At 33.0% G+C, this 21,925-nt stretch overlaps 1 protein-coding gene across 6 annotated transcripts in view; it reads right to left on the bottom strand.

Moving 5' to 3' along the window:
• Gapvd1 (GTPase activating protein and VPS9 domains 1) overlaps positions 1 to 21,925 on the bottom strand; it is a 259,607-nt gene that overhangs the window by 11,117 nt on the left and 226,565 nt on the right. For 5 of the 6 annotated variants that reach the window (XR_010881386.1, XM_067275441.1, XM_067275443.1 and 2 more), the window contains exons 16-18: positions 20,564 to 20,966; positions 16,426 to 16,560; positions 6,915 to 7,038 (exon numbers count right to left, since the gene is read on the bottom strand). Coding sequence is in view for 5 of the 6 variants with exons in the window: in XM_067275441.1 (XP_067131542.1) it covers positions 6,915 to 7,038; positions 16,426 to 16,560; positions 20,564 to 20,966 (662 nt within the window). In the remaining variant the exon portion in view is untranslated. Of the gene's footprint in view, positions 1 to 6,139; positions 6,266 to 6,914; positions 7,039 to 16,425; positions 16,561 to 20,563; positions 20,967 to 21,925 lie in introns of those variants that run through there. The other variant, XM_067275445.1, reaches the window with a different exon arrangement.

The raw sequence follows: 21,925 nt of genomic DNA, 5'->3' as shown, positions 1-21,925 counted from the left end.
TATGCAAATTCAATTTGGTACCTTTCAAAAAAGAAATAGACAATTTGGTACCTTACTAGATTAACTGATATCTTTAGATCTAGTAGTGACAGTTCATTTTATTAAAATTATTTTTGTTCATTAAAAGGTGGTTGTGTGCACCTCTTTTGTCACTATCCCCAACAAAAATTCATAGGTCACTTTGAAACTTAACAATAAATACTGGGATGATGATAGCCAATAACAAAAGCTAGCTGTTCACAAATACTGATACAAGAGGAAAGTTGCAAAGGATATAGATAATGTAAGTGTGTATATAATTATTTTTACATCCGAGTAGAAGCATTTGTTGAAAGAGAGAGTAATAGGATTAAATGATCATACTTTACATTTTATCAAAATTACATGACAACCGAATACAGAGGCAGTGATGGCAATCCATTTTGACTGCTGCCTGGGCCAAAGTAAGGAAAATTGTTTCCCCAGCTCAAGTAAATAAAGATAGATGATACTGATCATAATTTTGTCAGATAAATCAGTGTTCGTAAGTGATCGTGAATTGCCTCCCGTTATCACCGTACGTGTATTTAGATAAGACACAAAACTAATTAAGTAAATTATTTAGTCTGTCGATATGGATATTGTGAAATCTCAAATGGAAACTTTGTCAGAAGATTCGCAGGGAAATATTAATTATATTTCATGAAAGTTAAAGCTAAATCTTACGCTGAGATCGAAGGACTTGTACAACGTTGCGAACGGAATCATTCTTAAACCTGAAGATGTGAATAATGCGGCAGATGTCGCAGCGTGGATTAAAAAGGATTTAGACGCTCAAACTTGTATAGGTTTAAATGTGAGCAGTAATATCGCAAAGAAAATTGCAAATTGCACCTCTGCGTATAGTATGATACACAAATTAGAAACCTTGTATGGTAAAAGGTCCGATCTCACAATTGAAGGACTACAGAGAAATTTTTTTAATTATAAGTATGATTCAAGTAAGTCTGTAGTGGAGAATTGCTTATCAGTTCAACAATATGCAGAAGACTTAAAAGCTGAAGGAGAAACAATTAAGGAAAGCTGGATTATAACAAGAATGCTTGGAATACTGCTGCCGAAACTATATCACTTCAGGACGTCATGGGATAACGCTAATCCAACGGACAAGAACATCGACACTTTAATTGAGCGACTTCGACTGGAAGAGGACAGATTGAAGGAAGACGACAAGAAGGAACCAATCGCACAGAATGCCCTCATTTCAAAACAGAAAACGCAAGGTAACAAGGACAGAAGTCAGCAGAAAAATTCAGGAGTCGAATGTTTTAGATGTGGACAAAAGGGACATGTAAAGAAATATTGCAAGAATAAGCCGTGTCAGAAATATTTCGAATATTGCAGGAAAACCTACAATTGTAACAACTGCAATCAAAAGGGCCATTTTGCAAGGGAATGTAAAAATGAGAAGTCAGACGAATCAGACAAAGGAGATAAGACCAAAGGACAACGACGAGCTCTTGTCACTGTAGGATTGACGTCTACGAAAATAAATGACAAAAACTCAAGACGAAACTGACAGGATATTTGGTATCAAGATAGTGCTGCCACACAGCACATGACCTTCAGAAAAGAATGGCTGACAAACTACAAAGCGCTGGAGGAGTATACGAATATGATACTCGGGAACAACACAGAAACCAATGGAATCGGAGTAGGTGACGTCGAACTCGAGGCCTTTAATGGAAGGGAATGGTATCCAGCAACCGTGAAAGACGTTTTATATGTTCCTAATATATCATTCAATCTATTTTCAGTTACCCAAATGTTGGATAAAGGATTTATTCAGACTGCCAATGCCAACAAGTCAGTTATCGAAACGGCCGTTAGAAAGGAGCAAATAGCAGTAGCACAACGACTCGAAGGATTATATCAAATGATGTTCCGCAGAGAGGTCACAGGAATGTGCATGATGACCAACTCAATCAAAGTCTGGCACGAAAGACTGGCACATCAGAATGTGAAGTATTGCAAGAGTATTTTGGACAGAAACAATATAAGATATATTGATGACTGGGAGAACAACGTTTGTATTGGCTGTGTCTACAGCAAACATCATCATCTCTCTCGCCCAAGAAATAACAAGGTAGCGAAGGAAGTATTGGATCTGATACATGCTGACTTAGGTGAAATGGATACCTTATCTCTGGGAAAGGCAAGATATTTTCTCTTATTCAAGGACGACTTTTCTCATTTTAGAACTGTTTATTTTTTACGAACCAAGGACGAAGCCCCTGCAGCATTGGATAAATACATGAAACTAGTTGAAAATCAATTTGGAAGAAAAGTGAAAAGTCTAAGGTCTGACAACGGGACAGAAATCAAAAATTCGACTACCAGAGAGTTATTGAAGGAGCTTGGAGTTTTACATACCAGAACAAACACACATACACCTCAGCAGAATGGACGAATAGAAAGGGAGATGAGCACCATACTAGAGTCAGCTCGATCTGTTTTACATGCCAGGAATTTAAGCGAGGATCTTTGGGCTGAAGCTATTAACTATGCTGTATTCACCATTAATCAAACAGGAAAGAACTCTGTAGATGACAAAAGTCCTGCCGAACTTTGGTTTGGACGTATGGTAAACATCTCAAAACTAAAAAGTTTTGGCTGTGAGTGTTGTGTGTTGATTGAGGATCATAAAAGGAAAAAGATGGAGAGAAAGTCTATGAAAGGAATCTTCGTCGGATATGATCTCGATTCACCCTGTTATAGAATCTACTTGCCAGATGAAAAGGAGGTCGTCTGCTCTGACAATGTGATTTTCAATGAAGAGTCTGAAACTAAAGGAAGCACTGCCGAAGTCGAGACCTGCATGAAAGAAAAAGGAACAGGAGAGAAGATAGAAGAGCCTGAAACTGAAGACGAAACCGTGGAGGATTCGGATGATAGATGTTCACAGAATCATTCACGATACATCACTCTAGAAGAAACCGATGAAGGACCAGAACCGCCAGAGGAAACTCAACGAAGTTTACGAGATCGCCGAAAACTAAAGACTCCAACCAGATTCAACAATTATGAGATGGGACTTACTCACAACTATGCCATGATAGGAGAAACCGAGGATATTTCAGTTAAGGAGGCTTTGAAGGACAGAGGATGGTATAAGGCTATGCAGAATGAGTACGACAGCCTGATCAAACTGAAGACTTGGAGCTTGGTGGAACCTCCAAAGTATGCAAAACCTCTTACATGCAGATGAGTGTTACGTCGTAAGCAGGACGGCAGGATGAAAGCCAGACTTGTTGTGAGGGGATTTGAGCAAAGACAAGGCATTGATTACTCAGACACCTTCAGTCCCGTAGCCAGACATGCATCTATCAGACTCGTGCTCAGTCACGCAACATCCAGTAAAATAAAAGTAACAGTTTTTGATGTCAAGACAGCTTACCTACATGCCAATCTCAAAGAAGAGATATATATGAACCAGCTGGAAGGATTCTCTGATGGGACAGAAAAAGTTTGCAAGCTTGAAAAGAGTCTGTACGGTTTAAAGCAAGCCACCAAAGATTGGAACGACAAAATCTCTGACTTTTTTCTCATGATAGGATTCGCTAATACCGACGACGATCCGTGCGTTTATTATAACGACGACAGAAGTGTGATAATAATATTAGTTGTAGACGACGGGTTCATTGCCGCCCAAAATGAGAGGACATTTTCAAGATTCTGAAGTTACTGAATGACAAGTTTGAAATTACTTATAAAAGGACTTTACAATCACACATGACATACTTAGGTATGAAGATCAAAGTGTCGTCTGAGGGAATTTTTGTGAGTCAACCTGATTACACAGAACGAATATTAAAACGATTTGGGTATGATCAAGTGAACGCCATGAATACACCGATAGAGCCAGGAATGAAAACGAATTCTGAAAATCTTGTCAATGACCAGCCACTAGAAAAACAAAATCGTTACCTTGAAGCCGTCGGAAGCTTACTTTATTTAGCAACAATTTCCCGCCCAGATATAAGCTACGCCATCAATTATCTGAGCAGATTCAGTAATCGACCCATGAAAAGTCACTGGAAGATGATTAAAAGAATTTTTCAGTATTTAAGAGGAACTACACATTTTGGAATATTTTTTAACCGAGATCCGAAATTGATAGCATATACAGATGCGGATTACGGAGGAGACGCCAATAGTCTACATTTCACGAGTGGAGTTCTTATCATGAGAGGAGGTCCAATTGTATGGTATTCAAGAAAGCAGCGTCTCGTGGCGAACTCAACAGCTGAAGCCGAGTACCGTGCAGCAGTTTTATCTATCGACGATATCTGCTGGGTACGAAGAATAGGAATTGAACTGAGATTATTAAAGAATGATAAACCCACCCCGTTACTTGTTGACAATCAGTCGGCAATTCACATGCTTAAAAACGCTCACCAAGGAAAGATAACCAAGGGTAAAAAGCATATTGAGATTCAGAGAAAATTTATTCAGCAGCATATTGGCACGACTGTTGAACTGCAACATATTAAAAGCGTCGATCAGCTTGCCGACATATTAACAAAACCTTTGAATCGTGTAATATTCGAAAAGTTACGCTGTAATATGATTAAGGAGGAGTGTTAAGGTTAATCATATTCGTCATTGTAAACTGCGCTTTAGTTAGGCGCTATCCGTTCATTTTTGTGTCTGACCGTCAAGGGACTGCTCGGGATCGAGCTTCATAATTTGAAACCTGACCTTGTCGGTTATATATATACAAAAAGTAAATTATTTACAAGCTAAGTCTTTGTCTATTGTCTGATAAATGTACACTTTCGTTTTGTCAATTGTTTACGATAGGAGGCGTTCTTTTGTGTAAGATCCAAGTTGGATGTATGTGAGTTAATAAATGTTCTTGTTACTTTCGTCTTGCCCTTTTTTTGATTCGTTCGTGGTTATAAGAAATCACCACATTCCCTCGTCTCCCAGTGACAATTCAAAACCTTTCAGGGTGCAGGAGACGTCATTATTGATGCTTAACCCAATCCCGATCACCTAAAATTCCTTCAAACTTGGAATTCTCCACCATAATTCTAGCATTTTGTTTCCTGTTTTGATGAAAAAACTTTTATTGTTTAAGTGAGACTTTCAAAATTAAAACAAAGAGAGATTTAATAGTGAGAACTTAACTGTCCAGCTGGATATTCATAATCATGAACATAGAATTTTTATTAAAAAATTACTTTTAGCTGTTGGTATAATTAAATTAACTAAAAATCTACTAATGTGAGGTAGATAACCATCATTACCTTATTATTCTGCTAATTTTAATACTGTTTGTATTAGTAATTCTTACATCAAGTTACCATGTAACATTATGAAGCTGCCTTAAGCCTGTATTCTCTGCACCCATTTAATGTTCAATGATCATACCTTTATAGCAGTTCCTCTATCTTGTATAATTTTAAGTATTATAACCTTTTTATATTAATACCAACTAAAGAGGGACTATTCCAACAGTTCGAAATGCATTTTGGTTATTTCATGTTAATTACTGATGTAATCAATTTTAATGTACACGCCTTTTTTTTTTAGTATTAAATGTACTCCATTGATACCTGGGTGTTTGTGCTTATTATCACTGGTGTGATAAGTCCTTATTATCTATCTCACATTAGTAGATTTTTAATTATTAGAATTTTTATTTCCCATTCAGGATCTCGCAACTGGTGACTAAAAAAATGAGTGTGACAGTTGGTAGAAAAGAGTGTTTGTTCTCTCTTCATATATATGAACAACTTTCATCTTGGCAGGAGTGCAGATTATGTCTATTTTGCAAATAAGGTTTGGGAGAAATAAAAGCAGTTCCATGGAAATTTGTGGTAAAAATAATATAACAACAATAACCACAAAAATATCACAATCAAATGGAGTAGCATCTTGGCTATGCCTACAAACATTATTTGGAAAAATTCACCAAAATGTTGGGATATTGTGTTTTACAAGTGGAATCGGAATGGTCTGTACTTTGTTTCTAATCAATTCAGTCCTTTGTCACATTGCTGCTACTTACACAGTTATATTCATGCAGTAGGAATAAATTGGCCTAAATTAAAAAACATGGCTTTGCTTTTTACAAAAAACCAAATCAAAATAATTGCTTTAGACAGAACAAAAATTAGATTCTGTTTTTATTTTAAAACTCTTTGACACTATTTAATGGGCAAATTTCATGTTGGCTTGAATTAGAATGGAATAGTCACTTGTTTCTTATATGGACTATCTGAAAATAAACAAAATTCACTTAAACTTTTGAAAAGTATGAAAGATATGCTTTTAATATAAACTGTTCCAGCATTAGTACATTTAAATTAAATAAAAAAGAAACTGTTTTAGTATATGAGAATTGGTAAACCATTAAGTCTCCAGTGTGGGAAAGTACCTTATAATGCATCCGACATCGAACAAACATTTTTAAATGATATGAAGGAACACATACTGGAATATGAACATGTTGCAAATTCTGATGAATCCCTATTCTGGCTTGATCTGCCAACCAACTAGTCCATCAAGTTTAAGATGGTTAAGAGAGTTAAATGCAAGACAATGGGAAAAGAAAAATTTCACTTTTCTGTCAAGCTGACTATTGTGTATGATTCCAAAACAAAGGAAGTTTAGAAAAACTGCCAACAGTGATTATCTTTTGAAATTTAAAAAACTTTTGGAAGAAAAAATGTTAATCAATAGACCAACTCAGATGTTTGGCTGTTGTCGAAAAAGATGGTCATTTGTCAGTCCTTAGGTTTAAAGTGGTTACATGTCCATTTGAGATACAAAATAAAATTTTCTTTACATGCAAAGGATTTGTTTTATGGAAAACAAAGACTTAAATGATTTTCACACAGACTAGTGACAGCCATCCATGGTTTTACCTTTTCATCAGAAACTGTTAGAGCTTGGAATTTTCTTATGAATACTTCAATGGTACGTTCCTTTTTCTCTAGAAATGCCCGAACACACAAAGACACCAGGTACCTGCTACACACCAGCTTGTCTCTGGTAAACAAACAAAATATTAATTATTATACACCAAATATATATAAATCCACCTATATTTAATAAATCAGTATGAAAATTAACAAGAAAGTTAACCAATTCATAATTCATGCATGAAATTGTGATATGACTGTTAATCAGAGGGATTGTAAACCAGCAAAACCTCTGCAAAATTGGTACTTGGAATGTAAGATCTATGTAAAAATGAAGTAGACTTGAAGATATAAAAAGAGAAATGAGAAAAAATAAGAACTGATATATTTGGAATCAGAGATGAGATGGCCAGATGGAAGAGATTTTTGGAGCAGAGATTATAGAGTAAAATACACTGATTCACATAATGGTTGGATGGAGAATTTGTTTTAAAGAATAAGATTGGACAAAGAATATTTGGATACCGAGATATAATAAACACACATTAACCTCTTCTCACTCACTGTCACATCCCATATGTTCATGTACAGTGATCACTTATCTTGCTTTAATGTACTGTACCTCACATTTTCAGTGAGGTACCTGTACCGTACCTCACTGAAAAATACTCTAGTAATTTTATTTTAATTTAATATCTCTGATGTGTTCACTGTTGATGTATGTTTATTTCACTAATTCTCCAATAGATGACCTGTCACATAAAATATTAATATCCAAACAAAAACATCTAAGATGTAAAAAAATTGTGCAAGTAAAAATTTATGAAAATTTAGACAATACTTAAAATTTTTGTTAGGAGTTTGTTTTTTCTGTTGTCTAAATCGTTATAAATTTCTACTTGGCGTAATTTTTTTACATCTCAAGTGTTTTTGTTTGGATTATATTTATTTCAAAATTTCATTTCTACTTATGGTATACGTCATTCGTAAAATGATAAAAATGAAAGTGAGGAAAAAAAACTGACTCCCGAAAATCACTCGGCATAGATAAAATTTTAAAAATTTAATGGTTGTGTTAGAAGAAATTTTCCCAACAAAAATTATCAAATTTACACTAATAGGTATACAGAAAATTGGAATGAAAATTACAATATGACTGACAATGTCCCATGTGACAATAAACAAAGGAAACTTAACCTAACTTAATTAGTTGTTACAGTAATAAGGCTCTAGATCAAGATAATGGGAGTTTTTAGAAGAAATAAAAATTAAGATGGAAGAATTTAAAAGAAGGGGAGATGATGGGTAAATTAACTTGGGATCTTCTTTGTTGATGATTGTGATGATGGGAAATTCCTTTTCATTCTTACTGACACACACGTGCTACTCCAAAAACTATCTCAAAAGATGTCCGTCTCGTCCTTCTCCATTCCTATATCTCCTTTTTCCTTAGTTCTTCTGACCAATCAGATTCTACCTCTTTTGTTTTAAAAAACACATCAGACCAACCAATAAGAGTAAGACCATATGGACAAAAGCCCAGAAGTACAGTTTTGAAAGAAAAGGAGGGAAGTTAAGAATACAAGGCTTGATCAAGCGATAAAGGTTTTGAGAAGGGTTGAGTTTTGTTGGATGTCTGAAGAAGAAAAGGGTCACGGAAACTTGGACAATCTGGGATAAGAAGGGGGAAGCAAAAATTTCGAAAAAAAAAGAAAAAAATGCAATAATTTATGGGCAGCCCTACTTTCCCTGATTTTCCAGTTCTGTATGGATCCTGCATATTATGAGAGAATAAAAAATTAGAATAGAAATAAAACAAAGAGATATTCCAAAATATGAAAGTTTCCTCCAAAGTAAGCCATGATCTATCAAATCAACAGCATTTGTCAAATCAAGCAAAGTTAAATATAACTTTCGTCACTTCTGACTGACAAGTAAAACTAATTCTATAGTACAATCTAAAATATATATATATATAGTTATGGCACTGATAATATATACACATATATATATGTATATATTATCAGTGCCATAACTAGGTAGGTGCAACAGGTGCACCCGCACAAGGCCCACTTGGAAAGGGGGGGGTCCAAAATGCATGTACAGTGGAACCTTGCTTAAAGAGCATAATTTGTTCCAAAACCTTACTCATAATGCAAACACTCTTTAAGCAAAACAATGTTTTCTATAGAAATTAATGTATAACATGATAATGCGTTCCATGTCAAAGTATTCAAATACTGTATTTACTCGCGTATAAGACGAGGTTTTTATTCATTTTTCACCGATTCAAAAACCTAAGCTGTCCTATACGTGCGAGCAAAGGATCCTTTGCATTTTTGCAATAATTTTTGTGAACCGTATATAGTTCATGCTGCCATTATAGCAGAGTGCTATCGAGGTCAAGGTGAATGTCGCTTTTAAAGAGATGATCCGAAAATAGCTGGTTGCTTAGCAATGATTATAAATGTAGTTTTTTCATATTTGTTAAATTGGTATTTTTAATGAATATTTGTACATTTTGAATCATTAAAAATAAACTTTTTCCTGTCATGTGCATTATAATCTTTTGATTTTGTCATATGTATCAGGTGATAGCATCAAGAAAACATGGTTGTTTGCCTTAATATGTGCATTTGATGATAATTTGTGTGTGATTAAATGAAATAAAATTAGGATTGTATTAATAAATCTAATTTTCTTTATTTTCATCTTTGAAGTCACACCTCGTCCTATATGCAAGATTGTCTTATACGCGAGTAAATACAGTATTTTACATATAACATTTATTCAAAGAAAATTATACAATATACATTGTTAAGTAGCTTGAATCATCATCTTTTCTTCTAGCATGGAATGAACCAACCTGGAATGCAGATTCAATTTGCAGAAAACAAAAAAAAAAAAAAAAAAAAAAAAAAAAACAGATAACAGCATGATGGAGCATGCACACAATCTGGAACTTCCCCTCTCCTCGTCACTCATTATGCGAAACTTCGCTCATTAAGAGAGTCATTAAAAAAAAAAAAAAAATTTTGATTTGCTCGTTATGTGAGGTGCTTGTCAAGCGAGGTCCCACTGTATTTGTTTTATTATTTTCCCAAACCTAATTAATTAAAAGACCTAAATGCAAATTCTTGCACAGGGCACAGAAATGGCTAGATACGACACTGTATATTATATCTTGTTCCTCTGCCAGAAACATCTTGAAAATAAGAAATTAATTTCCTTTTCTGCATCCACAAATTAAATTGTTTCATCAAAATCACTGAAAGCAACTTTCTGACGGTATTTAATAAAGTTATTGGATGATAGTTGAAGAAATCCAAAATACTGCCTTTTTTATAAATTGATTTCAACACAATTGTTTTCCACTCGCGTGAGATAACTTTGTTACGTAATATAAAATTATATAATTTACAAGGGGAACCCGAGAGGTTGTCATCACCAATTTCAACAAAATTTTTATGGATGTATGGACGTAGTATTTACTCATACTTAAACTATGCCAAAACAACAGGATCCATTATTCGGGCATTCTCGAGAAAACCACAATGAAATTTTTATAGAACTATTAAAACATGCACAGAAGTGCCATTTTTGAGTTTATAGCATGCCTGATTGTGTGAAGAGTATTACTGGATGGTTTCAAATCCTGTGTACTAGAATTTTATATTTTTACATTTATAATTATTGAACTTAAACTTTATTATTCATTACAAAATATCAGGGAATTCAAAAATTCTTTCTTGACAATTTAACATTTTCGCCACAAAAAATATACAAGCAATAAACACTTACAATTACTGTTTCGCAAGAATATGACATCAGTTTGAATGGTATTCGTTGTAAAAACTGTTAAATCATAATAGTTTAGTGCATGACGCACCAAAAATCATTGCTACTTCATTCGCACAATCTTTCATTTTGCTTTAAGAGGGTGAAAAACAAACTTCACTAATGTTTTTGAAAGTATTTCTTTGAATGTTATTTCAGACACAAACCATGCATATTTTAACATGTCACAAAAACTAGTGAACGCAACTGATTGTGAATTAAACAGAGAGAGTATATTTTAATCGTATCTTCACAACTGGCTATTTATCAGTTTTAAGGAGATAGCTACAGTTTTGTAATTTTTTGATGAAATTTTTGACCTGTCTGTAAAAATAAATGTCACAAGACTGACAGAGAAGAACATTTCTAATTTTAATAGGCAAAATGAAATGTCTTTGTTGTCTAAAAATTTTGTCATATATTTGGGAATTTGTATGACCACTCCACAAATCTAGTATTAATAAAAACTTTTCATTTTTACATATAGCTGTAATATTTCAATTTAAGTCTTTATAAAGATTTGTTAACTTTCCTGACCTAGGGCATTTGACAATGATGTTTTCAAATCTTGAGACAAGAGAATCAACTTGTTTTTGTACTGTAGGACCATACGTATGAAATGTAATATAAATGTATTGATATGTATAATATAAGAACCAACATAATGTTAAACAAAATGTGATCATAATGTTACATGGAGTGATCAAAATAAAAAAAGAGAAACTTTCAATGACTAAAACTGTACCTAACAAATTTAATAACAAGATGATTAAATTATAAATGTAAAAAGATTCTCATACAGGAAATTTGAACCCATATAGTAACATTTTTCATGCAACACCTTAACTAATCAGACCACGCTGTGAACATGTAAATGATACTTCTGTGCAGGTATTAATAGTTCTAGAAAAGCTTAATTGTGATTTTCTCTATAAAATAATGCCCGAATAGTAAGTCCTGTGGCTTTGGCAGAGTTTAAGTACAAATAAATACTATACATCCAAAAAACTTCATCGAAATTGGTGATGACAACCTCCTGGTTTCCCTCGTTAGAGAGGCACTCACACAACTCAAAGGGAAAATCTTTCAATAACTCATTAATTATATTATCAGAGCCTGAAGACTGAGTTTCTTAAAGCACTCATTGTATTTATTATCTCATCAGAACCTAGAGGTTTGTCTAAAAATGAATCGACAAAGCTTGCTGATTCTGTATACAGTAAGGAAAAATCATAAGCCTTCTTATATAAAACTTTAAATAGTATTCAAACCAGGTCGTTATATCAATCCTCTCTGAAATTACATGTTTGCTGAGAAAATGTTTAATTAAATTCCAGAAAAAAGTTGACAATAGAGATTTTTCCATCATATAATTCAATCTCTCAAAACATCTCTTATGCTTAGCAACACACAAATTCTGAAACAATCTTTTCAGACTTAAACATGTCTCAATAGTTCTATTTAATCCTTTTCTCTTCAGTTGTCTCAGAGGTTGTCTTTTTTTCTGCTGCAATTCTCAATACTCTGTGTCAAACCATGGCATTACCCATCTGGTTGAAAAAGGAATTCTTGAAACTAGACCTGCTTTCTAACCAGAACGAATTATTATAATTATTAATAAATTGTACCATTCATTAATATTACCTACTTCCAACAAGTCTTTCAAGACCAACATGGCTTGATAGATCAATGCACAATTGTCTTTCCAATGTATAACTGAATACTTATTATTATTAGAGAGGATAACCAAACCAGTAATCGCATCAGAAAAATCGAAGGCAGCTGTAACTGGCAGATGATCAGAAAAAATATCATCACAAATAGTAAAAGTATGTAACAAATCTACCATGTTACCATTCAAACAAAAATAATCAATGACTGAAACAAATATGTAAATCTTGCTGGATTATCCTCATGCCATCTTCCATTAACTATATATGTTATCTAATTGAGAAAAGACAAACAGCTAATTTCCTCGTTTATTGGTTAGGTGATCTTCAGAAGACAAACATTTAAAAATTGTCTATTACAGTCTTGATAAGTTGAATCTATCGATTCACCTATCCTGGCATTCTTATCACCCATAATTATTATGTGATAAGCATCTTGAAAGTCAGTTAATAGGCTCTCTAAATCAGACAATATAAATAAAATTATAGTACTGTTCCACTCTCTACTGACACTGGGATTTATAAACTACAATTCTAAAAACAAACCTGTTACCGGTGTTCTTTGTAAAAATCGTCTCACAATCGTCTAACGTTTCCGAACTTATAGAAGTTCTTCTTCAGGTGAAACTGGAAGATTTGAAAAAATAGAATAGAAGATTTAAAAACGAACCGCTTTGTCTAATTCCGTCGTGGCAGACATGCGCTGTAGTGTCTAAATGTTGATTATTGTCTATGTGCGTCTAAAAGGACTTGCCGGGCTGATGAAATGTTGATCTCTTCTTTTTGGTTGATGCAGATATTATTAAAGCTCATTTTATATATAGTGATAGCTTCTAACCACTTTATATGTTCCGGGTGTGGCGTCATTAAGATGATTAGCTTTATCTAGTTCTGCCTTGATATCCTGATCGGATGCGTATATACTTAGCGCCATGTTGAGTTTTCCGTGCTGTAGGTCTGCTTGGTGTTCTTTTAATCTGGTCTTTAACGAGCGCTTAGTAGAACTGATGTAAATGAGTTCTCTTTGCCATCTATTATCCACTAGAGAGATTCGGTTTGTTTTGAAATCTTCTGTTCTATTTTTTCAAATCTTCCAGTTTCACCTGAAGAAGAACTTCTATAAGTTTGAAAACGTTAATGAGACGATTTTTACAAATAATACCGGTAACAGATTCGTTTTTAGAGTTGTAATTTATAAGCAAAATTATCAGGATGGAGAAACCAAGCCCAACAACAACCCTTCAAAATCAGAGCAGGTAGAAGTCTTCAAATCAAATCAATCCAATTATATAATTCGTTGTTAGATAATGCAATCTAAAGGCTCCGAGACTACATCTAATTCCCAGCAAAATACTACCTGAAGACTTTCCGACAGCTAACGTCCTAACTGCTGGGCTCTTAAAAACAGAGATCTGAAAAAAAAAGAATTCTGTGCTACAGTCAAGGATCCACAGATTCATGTTTTTGTAATGCCATAGACATCATATTTTGATATAAAAATCAATAATACTGGGATCGTCAAGCAATCTCTTAAACATACCCTGAAAACAACACTCGCACCTAAAACAATAACCAGTGTGAAAACTCCAAAAAAGCAAACGTTTTTGATTCCCCTCCTGGGATCTTCTCATACCCAGAAAGCTCCAAAGTATAGCTTTGACTAATTGTGTATTGTATCATTTGTGATTAAAAGAAAAATCCTGCTCGACATCAAGCAGAAAATTCAATTAAAAAACAAAAACCGTAATGTTTCCAGCAATAAAAACTATTTAATAACGTTTTCGACTGTTTTAAACAGCCATCATCAATGATATTGCAATAGTTTTTATTGCTGGAAACATTACGGTTTTTGTTTTTTAATAGTTTATCTTTCCAGTACTGGTTTAATTAAGCAGAAAATTCTTAGTCACAGAATGTACAATGAATCCAAGAAAGTGTGAACTGCTATTATCTTCTTTAGAATGGTCAAGTGGAACATTCAAAGCCCCTACATCTATCAAACCTTGCATAAAAAAATCTAATACAGTACATCAATTATTTTCTTATCAATCACCAAATATGTATAACATATATCTTCCATAACTAGGACTTCATCCCTTAAACCCATTTCAGTTGGGATCTATAAAATTAAATCAAATTTTTTCTCCTAATATGCAAGTTATAACACAAATCAGTAGAAAACAAAATGATAGTAGTAACTGATGATCCAACTGACTTCCTAGCATTCAAAAAAACTTTTTCAATGAGATTACAAAATACACACACACTTTCTCTCTCTGTGCCATATCAGAAATGCTGACATTGGCGAGCTCCTGGCACAGGTTAATGAGTGATTAATTAAGGTGCCAAGGTGTTTCCTGTTACAACCAGAAAGTTACAACCAGAGTGATTCCCCGTTGCCTTCTCTGGTGCGCAATGTTACATGAGGGAAAATGCCTTCCGGGAGGTCTTGTAAGGGAAACTGGTCCCTATTCAGGTGTTACAAATGTGGAAGAAACCCGGAAAACTCCACGTTTGTAACCCAGAAATACATACTAGACAAGGTAATACAAGTATCTAAGAAAAAGGACAGTAAGTGTGAAAGTTACAGAATGCTAAGTCTAGTGCAACACTTATTGAAAACTCTCAAAAGGATAATATTCTACAGATCAGATGAGGAAGAACTTGGTTTCAGGAAGAACGAAGGGACAAGATAAGTCATTTTGAGTGTATGCATAATCAAAAAAAAATTGACTAAAGCAGATATGCCAGTATTCATTGCTTTAATTGTTATTTCTGTATCAATAAAAGCCTTTAATAATGTAAATTGATCAATACTGTTGAATATTCTAAAGGAGTTGAGAGTTTATTCAAAAAAAGGAAAAACCAAGAAGCATTAACAACAAAAGGTAACAAAAAAGCAAGCATTTTAAAAGGAGCAAGACAAAGCAGTGGATTACTTTATTCAACATTTATGTATAAAAAGCTATGAAGAAATACAAGGAAACTGTAAAAATATAAAGATAAATAATACAATCTTCAATACAATATATTTTGCAGATGACATAGTACTGGTTGAAAACTGTGAACAAGAGCTACAGGAGGTATTGAGAGACCTTAATGATGTACTAAGAAACAACTGCAACCTGAAAATATATCATACAAAGACAAAAGTAATAATTTGTTCGAGAAGACACAAAAGACATACTAGAGTAACATCAAAGAAAAGGAATTAGACAGTGTGGAGAACTTCCATTATCTGGGAACCTCATAACATCTAATTAAAGGTGTGAAAAAGATGTAACATTGAAAATTTCTCAAAGAAAGAAAACATTCTACAGAATGAAAAGAACACTAACATTGCACAATCTGTCTGTGAATATGAAAACTCATCAAAAGTTTTATTTGGCAAGTGACCTTGTATGGCTAGAAGCATGGACATTGGAAAAAAAAAAAGACAAAACCACAGAGCTTCAAAATATAGTAATAAAGCTAATGCTGAAGATAGCATGGACTGAAAAACTGTCCAATGAGCAGAAACGTCAAATATTCTTATCACTAAAAATAAATGAAGAGAACACCAAAGGAACAGCATGATAGAACATCTATTAAAACATTCAAAATAAACAAACATGTTTTTTGAGGAAATTGTGGAAAGAAAAGTGGTAAGAGAATGACTAAGAATGGAGTACTGGGATGTAATGAAAGGCAGAACACTTTACAACAAGATTACAAAACTAGCACTAAATATCATAGAAGTAAATGGCAGACGTGACGCTGCCCACTAACCCATGAGTTGAGAAGAGAAAAACCCCTTGTTTAATATGACCTTTTGTAATGTATTACATGCAGAATAATTTTATCTGGCCTGCAGAGCATTTTCTCTTTTTGCTTACTAACACCCCTAGGATTGAAAGTTCTGATAATTTCAATATTTATATTCAACAGAAACCTTTTAATTCCAATTCGATTTTTAAAACAAAACAATAATTAATCATATTATAATTTTTTCAAAACACATGACATACCTTTCTACTCGATCCATTAAACTTTCTAAACGAGCCAGAGTGGAAAGTAAACCTTGTCGGCAGCGTACCAGATAGGCAATGTATGATGCACGGGATTTATAATCTTCTTTAAGCGATTTAAAAAGTTTTTGACAACTGTAAGAATTTAAATTAATATATATTAACAACAACAATAACTAAACATTGGTATAATTTCACTGTTGAAATACCTATTAACATAAAATTTAACTTAAAGTATTTGTAATGTTATATGCAGATTAGATAAGGAAACACACTTGTTGACTTCCAACAGTAGTTTAACACCATTAATACATTTTTGACCTACTGCTGGAAATCAAAAAGGGCCTTTCTTTATCTAATTGCATTAAATCCAGTTTGCCTTGAGAATATTTAACGGTTATATGTAAAATTGAAGAAAGATGGACATAAACTATTGGAAGAAGGCAAATCCAATTTTCTGATAAATGTTTCAGTGCTAGAATACATTTTTGGAAATCTTGAAATTTGATGGAATCGCTGAATATTCATATTTATATTGCTGAATGGAATCATAGTAACATTCCACTTTAGGCTATTTCAACACAAGCTTGTGCCCTAGAAGCTTCCAGACTAACAATTACTAATCAAAAGTAAGAATTCAAATTACGTAAGTCACCTCTAGGTACATCATCATACCCAGCAGTGGTAATATAGAAGAGGTCAACGGAAATTGTAGATTCAGTTTGCATCGTGCCTAAAGATGTAAAAATTAAAAATTTTTTATAAGTGTGAGGCCCTGGAAATAGTTCACATTTAAAAAGAAAAAGTATATTTTAATAAATTATTAATACAATGAGAGAACAAATAACCAAAGTGTTGAGCCGGCAACGTTGGACTTTGACATCATCGCTTGTACAGAGAAAAAGAGAGAAATTAATGAACAAAAAAAATAGAACAAAAAGGGGATTGTTTGAACTTAAAACAAAAAGGAAATGCCAAGATAAAATATGATATATATATATATATTACAACAATATATATATTATATATTAATATATAGATATATATTATCACAATATATATATATGATATATATATATTATTTTATCTTGGCTTGTGGATGTCTTAGTTGTCGCTAAATTACAATCAGAGTCGAAAGGATGGTGTTGGATAAACCATCCTGGGCAGACCTTTCTCGCGACCCAAACTGGTCTCGAATTCCACCTGGAGACAGGTAAGAAACCAACAGGGAAGCAAGGAAAGGGAAGCCCGATGAATGAAAAAAAGAAAAAGAGGAAAGGAAGGTTTAAAACTGTCAGTGTGGAAGAACAGAGGCACATTTGTTCATGTCCTCATCTTTGACTTTGTCTTCTGTATGAACATTCTGAAGTTGTTTCTTCCTCCTGTGGTTACATCCTGTACCTAAACTCAACTGCTTTGAACTCCCAACCAACTTGCTGCTGCCCCAGGGCTGTCCAACTGAACATCAAACTGAATGAATCAAGACCAACTGAAACATCGAGACTTCAATTTGTCACTTGGACTTGATATTTCTGATGTAAGCATAACTTTCAAGCAAATAAATGGTTTTATGTTAACACTTGTTTTCTTTGCCTCCACCATCAACACCCACAAATGCAAGGGCCCTACACCATCCTGAACAAAGGAGTAAAATTTTCCCTGCTCTAATCAGCATATTACATAAGGATATAGAGGTATCAGAAAAAGTTTTTTCTATACAGGTATAGCTTATACAATTTAAATTGTTCTTGATAATATTTTTCTAAAGTTATTGCAAAATTTTTTTTAAAGAAAGTTGACTTTATTCAAATTTATTTAAGCAATTATCTTTCCAGCCAATTATTATATATACCAGGCATGGGCAAATGCGGCTCTTTTTGAGTTATATGTGGCTCTTGCTGAAAGTGTTAATTTCTGTTTATTATTATTATTTTTACAATTTTATTTTTTTAATTTTGTGAAAATATGTTTATTAAAAATATTCAATATTTGTTTTATATTATATTTATATTATATAATAAAATCGCGCGCCTTACCATACTATCCGCCACAACAGTACAGAACTGTGGCTCCCATGCATTTTGCAAAACCTACCATGCGGCTCCCATGCATTTTGCAAAACCTACATTGCGGCTCCCACTGAACTCTTGCTTGCCCACCCATGATATATACAATTAACATTAATAATTATAATTTAATTAATTAATTTAAACAATTTAGAATTGTTGGGAGAAAGAAAGAAAGAAAAAAAAGAAAAAAAAAATCGGCTTGGAGCGGGACTCAAACCCACAACTCCTGCTTACCGTGCAGATGCGTTGCCAGTTACACTATCTGGATCTCCAGTCCAACCTCCCCTTCCAGCACATATAAACTAACTTCCAGCAATTCTAAATTATTTAAATTAATTAATTAAATTATAATTATTAATGTTAACACGAGAAGGTGCCTAACACTTACCTCTAGAGCCAAATTGGTATGTAATTCATTTAGTAATTAGCCTTAAACTAGCCAGATAGATTTTTGGTATTTGGTTGGTGTTTAGTCTTATATATCGGGTTTAGCGATGTTGTTTATAATGTAATGTTAATCTGCCAGTGCACATTGCAATTGCAATGCTGCAATGTGCACTGACCAGTGCTTTGTAGATAATGGTAAATTATTTAAATGTTATCTCATCACAAAAAGTAAGTAAAAGAAATTAGTTAGTTACAGTCCAACTGCTGCAGAAGTAAGTATACTTGTGAAATATTGAACGATTGTTCTAACTTTGGTGACAATTGTTTTTAGAAAAAAAAAAAAATACCTGTTATATCAAGATGGATGAAACTAAAAATAATTTTTTCATTCTTCCTATTAAACACAATTCTTATAAAAATTTAAGAACAAATCAACACGATGGGACCTCAAATACAGCTGACAAAGATATTATTTATGTTGATGCATAATCGATTTAAACAAAATAAGAACAACAACCATTGTAACAGTAACAAAATAGTTGTTATTCATTTTTGTGAAAAATCTTTAATAAAAAATGTATGCTAATGTCAAGACTGAATTTGATGTTATTACATTTTTCACTTGCCAAATCGATTAACTCCCTCAATCACACCAAAATCGTAACAATAACAACGACTATAGCATATCTATGCTATCTTATACATTTTATATGTCGTTAAATAAAAGCTACATCTACAATAATACATTCTACAATGTTTATTTGAATTTATATTTTACAAGAAATTTTAAAAAAGAACATATTACTTTGTCACTTATCGCCAATTTTTGTTTTATGGAGTTAACCAATTTGGCGAGAGGCACATTTAGCTGTCTATAACAAAATATTTTTTCGAAAGTTCTTTTTCATCCAGAAACTTTGGTCAGTTAATACTCCCATTCTATTCTTCTGCATATTTATAACTACCTTTTTGCACTGAATTCACTCAGCCCATGTGGGATTCAAAAATTCCTGCGAATATTTTACAAATTATTTCCAAATCTGTTTGATATATTTTTTACTTTTACTTCTGTGTAATTTTCATATTCATTTGTTTAAATCTGTTCTTACCTCTACAAGGATAACACTCTTTTAAATTTTGTTCCATTTCATTTTCTAACATTTCTGAAGAAAGTTATGATTCAAACCAAAAGTACTTCAATTATAGGTAAAATTTGCTTACATTGTTTTACATTGTACATATGTCGTTTTTGTGTTTTTGTACTTATTAATGCCCATCTCAATAGTTTATTATTTACTTATCTTTCTGTATGACACTGAGGCCTGATCTGTAAATTGGCACAGTAGGCCCTACCTAAAGTGGCAGATTTTGAGGACTGAAAAACTGGCAGTCACAGTATGAGAATTTTAGAAAACATTAAACAAATATAAATAATGCAATATTTGTAATTAATTATTAGGTCGTATTAACAAATAAAAGATAAAAATTTAAAGAATCTATTATTTCGGCTGGATAGCTTTGACCACTTATAATGTAAAAATGAACTAATATGCACTATGTGATTTAAAAAAAAGGAATCTATCATTTGTGTTAATTGTACCATTTAGTAAAAGAACTCATTTCTTCCACCACTATAAAGATTATTAAATTAGCATTAATTTCAATGATAAATGACAACATACCTAGCATCGTCAAAAGTCTTTACACATCTAAGTGCTTCGTGAAGATGAGCCATCAGAGGACGCTGCTGCAAGTTTATAGCTTCTGCCAGAAGGACATTCAAGAGAGCAACCAAGTCATTATTTTTTTGAGGGAGGTTACTTCCTCCAAATGACCTTCCCCAAGAAGTCGACCAAGGTACGGTCTGCATGTCGGAAGAACCAAAAACTAATCTCAATTTCTTTTTGGCATCAATAAAAGAAAATGTGTGCTCCATTAATAAGGGATCGTATAAATTTGAACCATCTTCTAATAAGCTAGAATCTGGAAAATTACTGATTCCAACATCGCCGTGACTAATAGAATTACTTTCCAAGTTAGCAGCTGGTTTTTTTCTATATTTTGCCAAAATTTCATCACCAGTTTCTGGAAAAAATTTTTTTGTTATTGTAAGATTAAAAAAAATTAATATTTAAAAATAATTACAATGAAATGATCAGCCAAATTATTGGACTATTAAAAAGCCAACTTAATAATTAGATACTAAGTAATTTGTTTAGAGGTAGGCAGTTCAGCCATCATATCCTGGTAATCTAATAACAATAATAACTTTACTTTTAATTTAGAATTTCTGGAAGAAAAGAATTGACCTAGAACAGGACTCAAATCTGTAACTCCTACTTACCAAGTCTGCAATGCATCTGCATGGTAAGAAAGAACTGTGGGTTTGAGTCCTGCTCTAGGCCAATTCTTTTCTTCTAGATATTCTAAATTAAAATTAACATGAGATAGTAGATTAACTGTCTATCTCTAAAAAAAAAAAAAAAAAAAAAAAAATACAGTGGAACCTCGCTTAACGAGCATAATTTGTTCCAGAATTTTATTCATAATGCGAAATACTCGTTAAGCAAAACAATTTTTTCCATATAAATTAATGTAACATATGATAAGTGTTCTATGCCGAAAAAATATTTTATGTTTAATGTTCATTTGAAGAAAATTATACAATATATTTGTTAAAGAGAGCGAATCATCTTAATCTTTCCTTCTAACATAGGATGAACCAACATGGAATGTGAATTCGATTTGCAGAAAAAAAAAATACAGTAATTTTTAATATTTAATTATAGCCTTTGCATAGCCCAAAAATTTGGCATATCATTTGGCATGTTTTATTATATAATGGGCTATGGTTGTTGATGTATGTTTGTAATATGTCTGAACACAAGTTTGGAAAAATGTGTGATCACAAGCAACACTAACATGTAAGATGCTAGCAGAACGAGTGCTAAACACAGACTGATGTAGTATGTGCACAATCTGGGACTTCCCTTCCTCGTCGCTCGTTAAGCGAGTCATTTTTTTACAATTTTCTTTGCTTGTTA

The sequence above is a fragment of the Centruroides vittatus genome, unplaced genomic scaffold (genome assembly GCF_030686945.1).
Source record: "Centruroides vittatus isolate TY-2023 unplaced genomic scaffold, ASM3068694v2 contig_620, whole genome shotgun sequence".
NCBI classification, from domain to species: domain Eukaryota; kingdom Metazoa; phylum Arthropoda; class Arachnida; order Scorpiones; family Buthidae; genus Centruroides; species Centruroides vittatus.
This window is presented reverse-complemented; position numbering and strand designations above follow the sequence as displayed.